The 13,777-nt window shown below is 42.9% G+C and overlaps 1 protein-coding gene across 1 annotated transcript in view; it reads left to right on the top strand.

Annotated features, from left to right (window-relative positions):
* The window catches only part of LOC139413051 (tyrosine-protein phosphatase non-receptor type 4-like), a 36,903-nt gene that overhangs the window by 9,204 nt on the left and 13,922 nt on the right, over positions 1-13,777 (top strand). The window contains exons 3-13 of the mRNA XM_071160066.1: positions 5,951-6,058; positions 6,777-6,819; positions 6,916-6,994; positions 7,132-7,176; positions 7,287-7,339; positions 8,586-8,706; positions 8,998-9,085; positions 9,287-9,375; positions 10,256-10,319; positions 12,232-12,404; positions 13,555-13,623. Of these exons, the coding sequence (XP_071016167.1) occupies positions 5,951-6,058; positions 6,777-6,819; positions 6,916-6,994; positions 7,132-7,176; positions 7,287-7,339; positions 8,586-8,706; positions 8,998-9,085; positions 9,287-9,375; positions 10,256-10,319; positions 12,232-12,404; positions 13,555-13,623 (932 nt within the window). The remainder of the gene's footprint in view (positions 1-5,950; positions 6,059-6,776; positions 6,820-6,915; positions 6,995-7,131; positions 7,177-7,286; positions 7,340-8,585; positions 8,707-8,997; positions 9,086-9,286; positions 9,376-10,255; positions 10,320-12,231; positions 12,405-13,554; positions 13,624-13,777) is intronic.

Below are 13,777 nucleotides of genomic sequence, written 5' to 3'. Positions count from 1 at the left end.
TAAGATACGTTTAATGCTAGCTAGCAACTTACCTTGGCTTACTGCATTCGCGTAGGCAGGCTCCTCGTGGAGTGCAATGTGGTTAGAGCGTTGGACTAGTTAACTGCAAGGTTGCAAGATTGAATCCCTGAGCTGACAAGGTTGTTCTGCCCCTGAACAAGGCAATTAACCCACCGTTCCTAGGCCGTCATTGAAAATAGGAATGCATTCTTAACTGACTTGCCTAGTTAAATAAAGATTAAATAAAGGTGTAAAAAAAGAAATAATAATAATTAAAAATCGGCGCCCAAAAATACTGATTTCCGATTGTTATGAAAACTTGAAATCGGCCATAATTAATCGGCATTCCGATTAATCGGTCAACCTTTACTGCAGACATTTTTGGTACCATTTCCCAGATCTTTGCCTTCACACAATCCTGTCTCTGAGCTCTACAGACAATTCCTTCGACCTCGTGGCTTGGTTTTTGCTCTGACATTCACTGTCAACTGTGGGACCTTATATAGACAGGTGTGTGCCTTTCCAAATCATGTCCCATCAATTGAATTGACCACATGTTGACTCCAATCAAGTTGTAGAAACCTCTGAAGGATGATCAATGGAAACAGGATGCATCTGAGCTCAATTTCGAGTCTCATAGCAAAGGGTCTGAATACTTATGTAAATAAGTTATTTATGTTAAATGTGCAAACATTTCTAAAAACCTGTTTTCGCTTTGTCATTATGGGGTATTGTGTGTAGACTGATGAGGAAAAACATTTAATTTAACATGTAACGTAACAAAATGTGGAAAAGGTCAAGGGGTCTGAATTCTTTCCAAATTCACTATAGTGTATAGACACTGGTATTGTGCTGGAGATAATGAAAATGTGGCTGAAATGTGGTGGAATTGCACATTAAAGTACAGATGCATTGTAGTAGTAGGGATCAAAAGAGCCTGGGTAATTTTAGATATCTGTCATTAATAGCAGCATAGCAGAGACAGCAGAATGTCTGGCATTCTGGTTTTAAAGGAGACTCCAGGGGTCACTAGCCAATGGAGTAAACACTTACCAGGACTGAACTGCAAACCTCACAATGGCTTTTCCGAGCCAAGCATAGGGGATATCTGTCCCGTGTGGTGTACTGTGGGGAACGGGGGCAGAGAGGCATGATGTTAGTGCATTCCCCCTAATTATAACACATACCCAACAGCACCTCAGTCTAACCCAGGACCATCTCTGTTGCCCCGATACTTTTTGTTCTGTCCTGGGTCAAATCTACTTTGCTGCAGCCCACTAATCCCCTGGTCATGAATTAAGATGAGTCCATTTCAGGGACTACAGAGCTGCCATTATGGAGTCCTTTGTCTTTACTAGTGCCATGCGGGGCTAAACCAGGTCAACGCTTCACTGCCAGTCAGGATTAGGTGAATACAGGCCCTCATGTTTGTGTGCATATGTGTTTCATATGGTTTGTTGGCGGTGATGTCGGTTCTTTCCTCTGGGAACCATCCAGTGTGCACAGACACGCATCATGTATACACAGGTGAAGTCAGTACTGAATGACAACTGACAGCTCCTTTATCATGTCCACTGGCATTCTACTGCCATGCATGCACCACCTCCAATACTTGCACTGCACAGGGAATCTACAAGAAGGCTTCTAACAGGCATCTGTTTTAACTACTGGAGCTGGAGAGCTTCAGTGTTTTAGTAAAGCCCCTCGTTGGCTGGTAGTTTGGTTCCCCAACGTGGCTGCTGTGCATTAGCCTAGTGGTTGGAGAGAGTATGACCTGATAGCTGCTGACCTCTATGGTCATGATGACCGTAGTAAAATTCCACGTGACTCGTAATCTCCTCTTATGCACTCTGGACATGTTGTGGTAGTACCCAACTCGCTAATGGTCTGGGTGCTAATGGTCTGGTACTCAGGGCTCTGTTGTCCCACCATCAGATACTAATGGCCTGGTACTCAGGGCTCTGTTGTCCCACCATCAGGTACGAATGGTCTGGTACTCAGGGCTCTATTGTCCCTACATCAAGTCCTAATGGCCTGGTACTCAGGGCTCTATTGTACCTCCATCAAGTCCTAATGGCCTGGTACCCAGGGCTCTGTTGTCCCTACATCAGGTCCTAATGGCCTGGAACTCAGGGCTCTATTGTACCTCTAACCACTCTGACATCAATGCAAATGCAGTCGAAAATCACATCAAACACTTATCATCAAAACAGTATGTGATTTTAAACCCGCCTCACTGTGATGATCAATTTGAAGAAAGGAGTTCAACAGCAGGTTGAAACTGAGTGTGAAACATGGTCGTTGTGGATGTTGTTTCCAAGCCGAACACAAAGTAATGGACAGCGCTTTTTAAGGTTGATGATTCATTCAGAACACCCATACGCATATTAAGAGCTTATGAATCAAAATTATATTTGTGCCGTTATACAACTTAGCCTACCGCATATTACGCATGGCAAAAAAACTAAACAGATTTAAGATGTCTTTGGTCCATAATAGGTCTAGCCTATACTCCAAAATTAAACACATTCGAATAATCGGCTTTGGGTGGATCATCATCCATACTGGGTAGACTGGTTACCTTATGCTACGCTCCAACATTTCTATCCACAAGTCTGGGAGGGAACTTATAGTCCTAGGCGATGCTGTTGGTTGTGCAGGGTAGCTAACAGTTAGCCTACAATTATAGTGCATTTTTATTTTGAATGCCCTAGTAATAGTTTTATTTTAAATGTATTATTGTTAATTGTGTGACATGACCTTTTAGCTACAGAATATCTCACCACCGTGCGTTTCCATCTCCTCTCTCTCTCCTTCATTCCTTTAGCTACAGAATATCTCACCACCGTGCGTTTCCATCTCCTCTCTCTCCTTCATTCCTTTAGCTACAGAATATCTCACCACCGTGCGTTTCCATCTCCTCTCTCTCTCCTTCATTCCTTTAGCTACAGAATATCTCACCACCGTGTGTTTCCATCTCCTCTCTCTCCTTCATTCCTTTAGCTACAGAATATCTCACCACCGTGCGTTTCCATCTCCTCTCTCTCCTTCATTCCTTTAGCTACAGAATATCTCACCACCGTGCGTTTCCATCTCCTCTCTCTCCTTCATTCCTTTAGCTATGTGTGGACTGAATTAAGTGTTATATTTATTTCTCAGCTGCTCATACAGTTGAAGTCAGAAGTTTACATACACCTTAGCCAAATACATTTAAACTCAGTTTTTCACAATTCCTGACATTTAATCCTAGTAAAAATTCCCTATCTCAGGTCAGTTAGGATCACCACTTTATTTTAAGAATGTGAAATGTCAGAATAATAGTAGAGAAAAGGATTTATTTCAGCTATTATTTCTTTCATCACATTCCCAGTGGGTCAGAAGTTATAATACACTCAATTAGTATTTGGTAGCATTGCCTTTAAATAGTTTAACTTGAGTCAAACGTTTCGAGTAGCCTTCCACAAGCTTCCCACAATAAGTTGGGTGAATTTTGGCCCATTCGTCCTGACAGAGCTGGTTAAACTGAGTCAGGTTTGTAGGCCTCCTTGCTCGCACACGCTTTTTCTGTTCTGCCCACACATTTTCTATGGGATGAGGTCAGGGCTTTGTGATGGACTTTGTTGTCCTTATGCCATTTTGTCCTTATGCCAGTATGCTTGGGGTCATTGTCCATTTGGAAGACCCATTTGCGACCAAGCTTTAAATTCCCGAAGGATGTCTTGAGATGTTGCTTCAATATATCCACATAATTTCCCTGCCTCATGATGCCATCTATTTTGTGAAGTGCACCAGTCCCTCCTGCAGCAAAGCACCCCTACAACATGATGCTGCCACCCCCGTGCTTCACGGTTGGGATGGTGTTCTTCGGCTTGCAAGCCGCCCCCCTTTTTCCTCCAAACATAACAATAGTTATTATGGCCAAACATTTCTATTTTTGTTTCATCAGACCAGAGGACATTTCTCCAAAAAGTACGATCTTTGCCCCCCATGTGCAGTTGCAAACCGTAGTCTGGCTATTTTATGGCGGTTTTGGAGCAGTGGCTTCTTCCTTGCTGAGCGGCCTTTCAGGTTATGTTGATATAGGACTCGTTTTACTGTGGATATAGATACTTTTGTACCTGATACTTTTTGCCCTTTGCTGTTGTTCTGGGATTGATTTTCACTTTTCGCACCAAAGTACCGTCATCTCTAGGAGACAGAACGCTTCTCCTTCCTGAGCGGTATGATGGCTGCGTGGTCCCATGGTGTTTATACTTGCGTACTATTCTTTGTACAGATGAACGTGGTACCTTCAGACATTTAGAAATTGCTCCCAAGGATGAACCAGACTTGTGGAGCTCTACGATTTTTTTGTCTGAGGTCTTGGCTGATTTCTTTTGATTTTCCTACGATGTCAAGCAAAGAGGCCATGAGTTTGAATATAGGCCTTGAAGTACATCCATAGGTATACCTCCTATTGACTCAAATTATGTCAATTAGCCTATTAGAAGCTTCTAAAGCGATAACATAATTTTCTGGAATTTTCCAAGCTGTTTAAAGGCACAGTCAACTTAGTGTATGTAAACTTCTGACCCACTGACATTGTGATACAGTGAATTAAAAGTGAAATAATCTGTCTGTAAAAAATGTTTGGAAAAATGACTTGTCCTAACCTAAGATGTCCTAACCAACTTGCCAAAACTATAGTTTGTTAATAAGAAATTTGTGGAGAGGATACGTGCATACGGATTGTTCCCCCCCTTGCCCCTGTTCCCGCCCATTTGATAATGAGCCAATCTAAATCTAAACTAATTTTACATATTAGACAAGATTAAATTTAGAATTGTCTGATGGGTGAAAATAGGATCAGTTGATCAGAGAACAGCTGTGCAGTGCAGCCTGAGACAAGGGACAGAGCTTCTTTTTTTCTGCGACTCTCTCAGATCATCAATTGCCTATAGTCTCATCATGCATCCCATATATATTTTAATTTCTGAGACATTAAGGTTTGTATCATTCCCAACTAAAGTTGCCAAATAACTGAACATCTAGTGTATAGGACCTGTTTCAAATGATCACTTTTACCCTCAACATATCCACTTAATGGGAAAAATATCCTTCTATTTTATTCAGCTAAATTCAATTACATCCTTCTTACTATTGCACGACAATAACCGGATGACAAAATGTCATGACTGCCACAGCCCTTGTGGTGTTTTCTTATTTATGCAGATACTGAAGGTTTTCAGTTATTATTCATTTCCTCTACATTATTGATCACTTAATGCCAGTGACACAGTCAAACACAGTCAGAGAAGTACTTCCGTTTCAGTGCATGGGGGTCATAGTGAAGCTCCATGGAAATCACTGTTTCACTGAAACATGCCAGTCAACCGGTTGGTCCAGTTTCTTTACATTACTGAGAGATTGGCGTATGTAGTTAGGTGATTGAAACATGCTTTTTTTCTGCTTTCCTGCCTGGTTGACATTACAAGGTAGACTGTGATTGCGGAGCCTCAGTTGAGATTGAGAAGTATGGTGTTCCTCAAGGCTCCATGTGCGGACCAATGGTCTTCCTACTACTAGTAGCCTATGTGACATGGGCCAATCAAATCAGGCATTAGTCACTGTGTGTAGTATAGTTTGTGTTCCTTCCTTCTCACAGCTCTCTGTAAATAATACATGGTCTGGTTCTGTGTTCCGGATGCCTGTGGTTGCACATTGCCCTGACACTTCTGTGAGGCCTCAGTTAGAAACCCAGTAGGGTAAGCATTACACATAGTTGTGTGATAGTTTTACAACAGCCCTCTATCAAATAAGTATTTTTGCGCTACTCTTTATTGGAGGTGTCAATCACTTTATGGCCAACACACTTCTCAGTCCTACGTTGCTTCAGTTGTCTGTATTATGAGATGGTCATATATCTGTACTACAGGATTGTGAAGGTCTTGTCTGGTTTCTCTCCCTGCAGAAGCACGATCAAGGACAGGTCCTGCTGGATGTAGTGTTCAAGCACCTGGAGCTGACGGAGAGAGACTACTTCGGCCTACAGCTGGCCGACGACTCCTCAGACAGTCAGGTGAGGCCTCTTCTCAGAGCCCAGAACCAAATCTTGCGTACGCTAGGTAATTAGCGAGCTGCTCGATTGTCTCGTTTATTTCAACAGGCTGTCGCAACAGGTCAGGTGAGGCCACGTCGGACTACATTGCAGTCGGACTACATTGCAGTCGGACTACATTGCAGTTGGACTACATTGCAGTCGGACTACATTGCAGTCGGACGGCGCAGAATCACTGATCTCCAAATCAACTGGCTTCCAAAATGACTCATTATTATGTGATCAGGATTAGCGGATGTACGCCGAGCCCTGCTCTGGCCGATCCCCTCAAACACTCTGATCGGCAGCATAGCAGCATCTCATGAATGGGCTCTCTCCAGCCCCGTCAGCAAACTGTGGCGTTTCTGCAGCAAACAGTTTGAGATACTAAGAAGGTTATGGGTCATGATCGGCAAACGATAGAGTTGAAACAGCGGCTAGAATAGTGTTTAGAGGCTACAGATTGTGTTTATTTAAAGTTGACAAAATAACAATGCAAATGTTCATTTGTGACAGCTGAAATTCAGACTTTGATACGTATGTATATTTTTGATGATTCTATCTCGCAGGACAGTTTGATTTCTATTCTGAACTTGCTCTAACGTTTTGAGTAAAAATGTATCTTCATTTTTTTTTTAATGGCCTATTTTCCCTCTTGTCCCATACCGTGTCTGCGGTTGTCTCTATCCATATTTTACAGAGGTGGCTGGATCCAACCAAACCGATTAGAAAGCAATTAAAAAGTATGTTTGATACATTTAGAATATTCTCGAGTATTTTCAATATTCTATTTATCGCTCGTTTTAGTCCCATTAATTTGGTTGTTTGTTTTCCTTCAGGGGGATCTTCACACCGTTTGAATTTTAGGGTTAAATTCTTTGTAACCGACCCCAATAAACTCCAGGAGGAGTATACAAGGTAAGTGCTTAATGGGTGGCATTGTGACAGAAATAAGCAGTACACTATAGGCCTTCCTCTATGCTATTCTCCATACAGTTTGATTAAAGTGGACTTAAAAGCTCTGTTTTCACCTTGCTGTTTTGTGTCCCCTTTAGGTACCAGTACGTTTTGCAGATTAAACAGGACTTACTCAGTGGGAGGTGAGTGTGGATTTGATAAACGCACGGCTCTGTATTTGGTTGGTTTATTCAAACATTTGAATAATCTTCATGTAGTGAATTTGAGTAATAACTGAGTCCTCGGCTCGCAGGCTGCCGTGTCCGTACATCACAGCCGCTCTTCTTGCTTCATACGCCGTTCAGTGTAAGTACTTTGATTATTCCTCTCAGCTATTCAACTACAACTGTACGACTGACTTATGGTCGCATACATTCTGCCTGACACCTTGTAACTAACTGTACTAATGATAGAATATGTTCCGCAGTGTATTTTCCCTATCTCCCAGCTAATATCCACCTTGGGATTTCAAGCATTGAGAGTATGGGGGGTGGGGGGGGGGGGGGGTCAGGATATTACAGTAGCTTGGAAACCCCAGACTGTAATACTACTTCATACTGTACTTGTCTTGTAATGATGCTGCTTTCATGTGTCCTGGCTGCTGCGGGTCTTTGTTTACACATTGACCCCAATACGCTGCTGAGAGGGGAGGAGTAACAGCACAATCGCCACAACCAGGCTGGCAGCAGGGCAGAAGAACACTGCTCATTGGTTGTTAGCTTAGTAGGCTGGCTGACTGACTGACTGACTGACTGACTGACTGACTGGCTTGCTGGCTGACTGGCTGGCTGACTCTCTCGTGGGGTTGTAGTAAACGTATCACGCTATGTGGGAGGTATAGAGGTCACAGGAGGAAATGGAAAGTGGCCATGGTGGTCTCACCGCACTTACTGTAATAACAACAAAAGAATGGAGGACATTTCACAAGTGCCAGTCTGTCTGTCAGTCACAATTCAGACCAGGATAGTTAGTGTATACTGGGATATTACTGTTCATTTCCCCACTGTTTTCACATACTGATGTAGTTTCTGCTCAAATGACAGAGCAAGGCTCTTTATTAATTGATTCACATTATTGTGCTACATACTTTTCTTAAAGTGCTTTGGAAATAGAGGCACTTAACCCCCAACTTCCTCATGTCTGCTCCCTTTTCAAATGCCACCCTGTTCCATATATAGTGCACTATTTTTGACCAGAACCCTATGAGCCCTGGTCAAAAGTATTGGACTATAGAGGGAATAGGGTGCCATTTGGGAAGAAGGCAGACTGTTTATACAGTATGGAAACACTGAGACACTCAGCAGGACGACTCATCTCTCTGTCTCTCTTTTCTAAACATTGACAAAAAAAAGTCAAGTGTTTGGCTCCTCTCAAGCTGCAAAAGTCCTGCTTCTTTCCGTTTGCACACAAAGGAGAAGTTTGACCAGAAAATGTGTGAATCAATGGGAGCTGTGCAGGAGGGAGAGAAGGAGAGGAGTAAAGGCTTCATTGTGCTTTGTGTCACACACACACTTACACACTCACACACTGTGTGCTTTGTGTTGTGTTGCAGCTGAGCTAGGGGACTACAGTCAGAACGAGAACTTGCCCGGCTACCTCTCCGGATACTCTTTCATCCCCAACGCACCACATGACTTTGAGAAAGAGATTGCCAAACAGCATCAGCAACACAAGTAAGAAGCAATCTCTCAACTGATATTGTGTGTGTGTGTGGATACATTGGTGTAAAACGGGAAATGCACAGAAAATATCAAATAACTTGTAGATTAAACAGGGATGGACTCTGCTCATTCACTGCAGCTGAGGTTGAGGCGGCTCAGACTTTGTGCCCAGGTCAGAACAAGGTCTGTCATTGTTTAGCCTCTCACGTAGATGGTAGCTTGGCCTACTCCCTGAATGGCCTGTGGAGCCAACTAAAGTCGTTCTCTCTCCCTATCTCTCACTCTCACTCTTTTTCCTTTCAGGGGACTGCCTCCTGCCCAGTCAGAGTTCAATTATCTAAACACAGCACGGACGCTAGAGCTCTATGGAGTCGAATTGCACTATGCAAGGGTAAGTATTTAGGTGTGAAATGGAGTGATGCATGCATACTATGCTCCCCAATCAACCTTCTTCAACGTGGTTTCATTAGACAGTGTGGCGGTTAGCACCCTCCATTGCCCAACTATAGGGTTTCTGTTAAGTAGAACCCACCCACAGGAAGTCTGGACACCTTACAATCCTCCCTGCCCTTTTTCCCCTCCTCCGTTACAGGATCAAAGCAACACTGAGATTTTAATCGGAGTGATGTCAACTGGGATTGTCATCTATAAGAACAGGGTACGAATCAACTGCTTTCCATGGTGAGTCAAATCAATTGAGTATATTTCCACATTCAGCCACATTCTCCATATAGGGGAGCCATTGGATGGGACACACAGATCCTAAAAAGTTTTATAAACTGGGTGGTTCGAGCTCTGAATGCTGATTGGCTGACAACTGCGGTGTATCAGACCGTATACCACAGGTATGACAAAACATGTATTTTTACTGTTCTAATTACTTTGGTAACTAGTTTATAATAGCAATAAGGCACCTCGGGGGTTCGTGGTATATGGCCAACATACCACGGCTAAGGGCTGTTTTCAGGCACTCCACGTTGCATCGTGACTAAGAACATTGTATATTGGCCATATACCACACCTCTTCAGGCCTTATTGCTTAAGTAACAAACAGTAGTAGCAAACATAGCATGAAAGCGGCATTTACGATGCTCTACTTCTTTTCATGGCCCAGATTCAGCCATAACTTACTCTAGCTCTACTGTAAAGTGACAACATGAGCCCTCTCCCCGCTGTCTGATCTTGCCCTACTCCCTTTGATGGGTACAGCACAGTGAGAGTTTATCTTCATGAAAAGAGACTTCTGTAGAAATGAGTAATAGCGTAACTGTGTCAGGTTGGGACACAGTGCGGTCTACATTTAGACTCTCTCTCTCTCTGAGTCATGCTTTAAGGAACCAGGGAAATAGGCCTGCAGGCACAATGGAACTATAGAACACGGAGCATGATTTGTTTCTGATTAAAGCACGGAGGGGATTCTTATGGATGATAACATGGGGAGTATGTATTCTCTTAGCTTATCCAGTGGCTTCAGAACGCTGGATAAGTTCGCTGTTGTGTAGGAAATTACGGGAGAGATTCCATCCCGTGGGTGACAACAGCTTCTTTTTCTTTCTTTCAGGCTACAGATTGTAAAGATCTCGTTTAAATGTCGACAGTTTTTTATTCAACTCAGAAGAGAATTGGTAAGTATGTCCGGGTTTCGACTGGGATTGCATCCCTACTATTGTGCGAGCTCAAATTCTCTCTCGTCATTATGAATAATACATAATACAAAATATACATAATGCCCTTTGTGTGTGTACTAGGCTGGCCATATGAAACGAAATCTAAAACGATTTGATCCCAACTAGGGTGTCTAGTAGTGGAAGACGCACAAAAACACCTGGTTGAAAAATGCAAGCCAAGGAGACCTTTAAAATCAATTGTACAGTACTTGATATCTAGATGAATTGATGTCATGCGCTTATAATTCATGTATCCGAGTAGAGAAGTACTACAGAGCACACCATAGTGTCTGGCCTAGAAGAAGCCATCTCATGGCCAGCTATGCAAGTCGAAGGGTGATTTCTTCCTCTGTATCCGTGTTCTTTTAGCTACATCTGTGTGACGTCAGTTGATCAAGTGTGATAATCCAATCAAATGTTATTGGTCACATACACATGGTTAGCAGATGTTATTGGTCACATACACATGTTTAGCAGATGTTATTGGTCACATACACATGGTTAGCAGATGTTATTGGTCACATACACATGGTTAGCAGATGTTATTGGTCACATACACATGGTTAGCAGATGTTATTGGTCACATACACATGGTTAGCAGATGTGATTGGTCACATACACATGGTTAGCAGATGTTATTGGTCACATACACATGGTTAGCAGATGTTATTGGTCACATACACATGGTTAGCAGATGTTATTGGTCACATACACATGGTTAGCAGATGTGATTGGTCACATACACATGGTTAGCAGATGTGATTGGTCACATACACATGGTTAGCAGATGTTATTGGTCACATACACATGGTTAGCAGATGTGATTGGTCACATACACATGGTTAGCAGATGTTATTGGTCACATACACATGGTTAGCAGATGTTATTGGTTACATACACATGGTTAGCAGATGTGATTGGTCACATACACATGGTTAGCAGATGTGATTGGTCACATACACATGGTTAGCAGATGTTATTGGTCACATACACATGGTTAGCAGATGTGATTGGTCACATACACATGGTTAGCAGATGTGATTGGTCACATACACATGGTTAGCAGATGTGATTGGTCACATACACATGGTTAGCAGATGTTATTGGTCACATACACATGGTTAGCAGATGTGATTGGTCACATACACATGGTTAGCAGATGTTATTGGTCACATACACATGGTTAGCAGATGTGATTGGTCACATACACATGATTAGCAGATGTAATTGGTCACATACACATGGTTAGCAGATGTGATTGGTCACATACACATGGTTAGCAGATGTTATTGGTCACATACACATGGTTAGCAGATGTTATTGGTCACATACACATGGTTAGCAGATGTGATTGCGAGTGTGGCGAAATGCTTCTCGATCCGACAGTGCAGCAGTATCTAACAGGTAATATCTAACAATTCCACAACAAAACCTAATATCTAACAAATTCCACAACAAAACCTAATATCTAACAATTCCACAACAAAACCTAATATCTAACAAATTCCACAACAAAAGCTAATACACACAATCTAGTAACGGAATGGGATGAGAATATATAAGTATAAAATATATGGATGAGCAGTGACGGAGCAGCTAAGATGCAATAGATAGTAAAGAATAGATAGTCATGAGATGAGCAATGCAAGATATGTAAACATTCTTAGTGGCATTATTAAAGTGACTAGTGATCATGTTGATCTTGTGTGATAATCACACACACCTACTGTACCATGCTTCATGCTGTACTGTACGCCTGAGTGTGCTGAGCCCACCACTAGCCTCGCACTCTCTCGCTCTCTCCCTCGCTCTCTCTTTCCCTCTCTTTGTCTCCCTCCCTCCCTCCCTCCCTCCCTCCCTCTCTCTCCAGAATGAGAGCCGTGAGGCGCTGTTAGCCTTTAACATGGTGAACTACCGAGCCTGTAAGAACCTATGGAAGGCCTGTGTAGAGCACCACACCTTCTTCAGACTAGACCGACCCTTACCACCACAGAATAACTTCTTTGCACATGTCTTCCATCTGGGCTCCAAGTACCGCTACTGGTGAGTGGGCCTGGGGAATGTTTGACTGTATCCCAAATGGCACCCTATTCCTTATATAGTGCGCTACTTTAGACCAGGCCCTGGTCAAACGGAGTGTACTATGTAGGGAATATGGTGCCATTTGGAAGTGCATAGTCTCTGTTGACGTTAGCCTTTAGCAGATTTGGTCCTTGGAGCTGAGGTTGCATATTAAAATGTGTTTTGAAAGAGAGTCAGTGATCAAGTTGGGATCCCAGCAGGCAGAACTGGCTAATGATGCCGTTTCAACCAGCTTTTCCCGCTAAGATTATGTTTGTTTGTCAATGTTTACATGAGTCTTGTCAATGATAGTGTGTGTAACTGTATATAGCTGCTGTCTAAAGGTGTCTAAACCTCACCAGAGAAAACAGTACTCTCTTAGAAAAAAGGGTTCTGCGGTTGTCCGGTTGTCCTGGGTTCCAGGTAGAACCCTTTTTGGTTCCAGGTAGAACGCTTTTTGGTTCCATGTAGAACCCTCTGGTGAAAGGGTTCTACATGAAACCCCAAAAGGTTCTACCTGGAACCAAAAGGGGTTCTTCAAAGGGTTATCCTATGGGGACAGCCGAAGAACCCTTTTTGATTCTAGATAGCAACTTTTCTTCTAAGAGTGTAGGCTACACATGACCTAATCCTTTCAATTTCTCCTGACTCACTCCGTTCAGATCCAGTCCTTCCTAATTGTGTTGCCCTCAGGATAACACCATCATCATTTTGCTGAAGCATATTTACATTTTTGTACCAATCACGACGGTGCCATTTGACCCACTGTGCCGCGTATCACAGAAATCGTGTGGGCTGGTTTGCATAACACAGGAATATGTTTACTGTGCCGCCTACAACTGCCAGTAGAGACCCAAAGCACCAGTCCTCTCAGCTTTGCCAATGCCTTGTCACGCCGTGTGAGTGACTGACTAATAGTGTGACAGAGTGAAAAGAGCTGTGGTTTCACACACTGGGGTGTGTCAATATTAATACTTCCTGCTGGCTCACGACACACATTAAAATGTCTAAATGGTAAGAGGTGCAACACTGGTTTGGTCCCCTCTTACTCCAGGATATGACAGTGTAAGGGGCAGAGGTTGGTGTATGACTGTTTTCCGTTAAATGAAAAATGTTTCTGTGTTATATGCAGTGGTAGGACAGAGGTGCAGTCTGTCCAGTACGGCAAGGAGAAGGGCATCAAGGACAGGGTGTTCGCCAGGTAAGACACTTTCTGAAGCCCAAATGAAGTGACACTGGTGCTTACTGATAACTAAGAGAATCAGAAATGTGAGAACATGAAGAGACGGGGATGGAGGAATCTTGCACTGAATAATGAGCAAAAGTCTAGTGAGTTGTAAACCGTTTTCATCCTG

This window comes from Oncorhynchus clarkii, chromosome 7, assembly GCF_045791955.1.
Source record: "Oncorhynchus clarkii lewisi isolate Uvic-CL-2024 chromosome 7, UVic_Ocla_1.0, whole genome shotgun sequence".
Lineage (NCBI taxonomy): Eukaryota > Metazoa > Chordata > Actinopteri > Salmoniformes > Salmonidae > Oncorhynchus > Oncorhynchus clarkii.
Note: the sequence above shows the minus strand (reverse complement) of the source record. Positions and strands in the feature narration are given on the sequence as shown.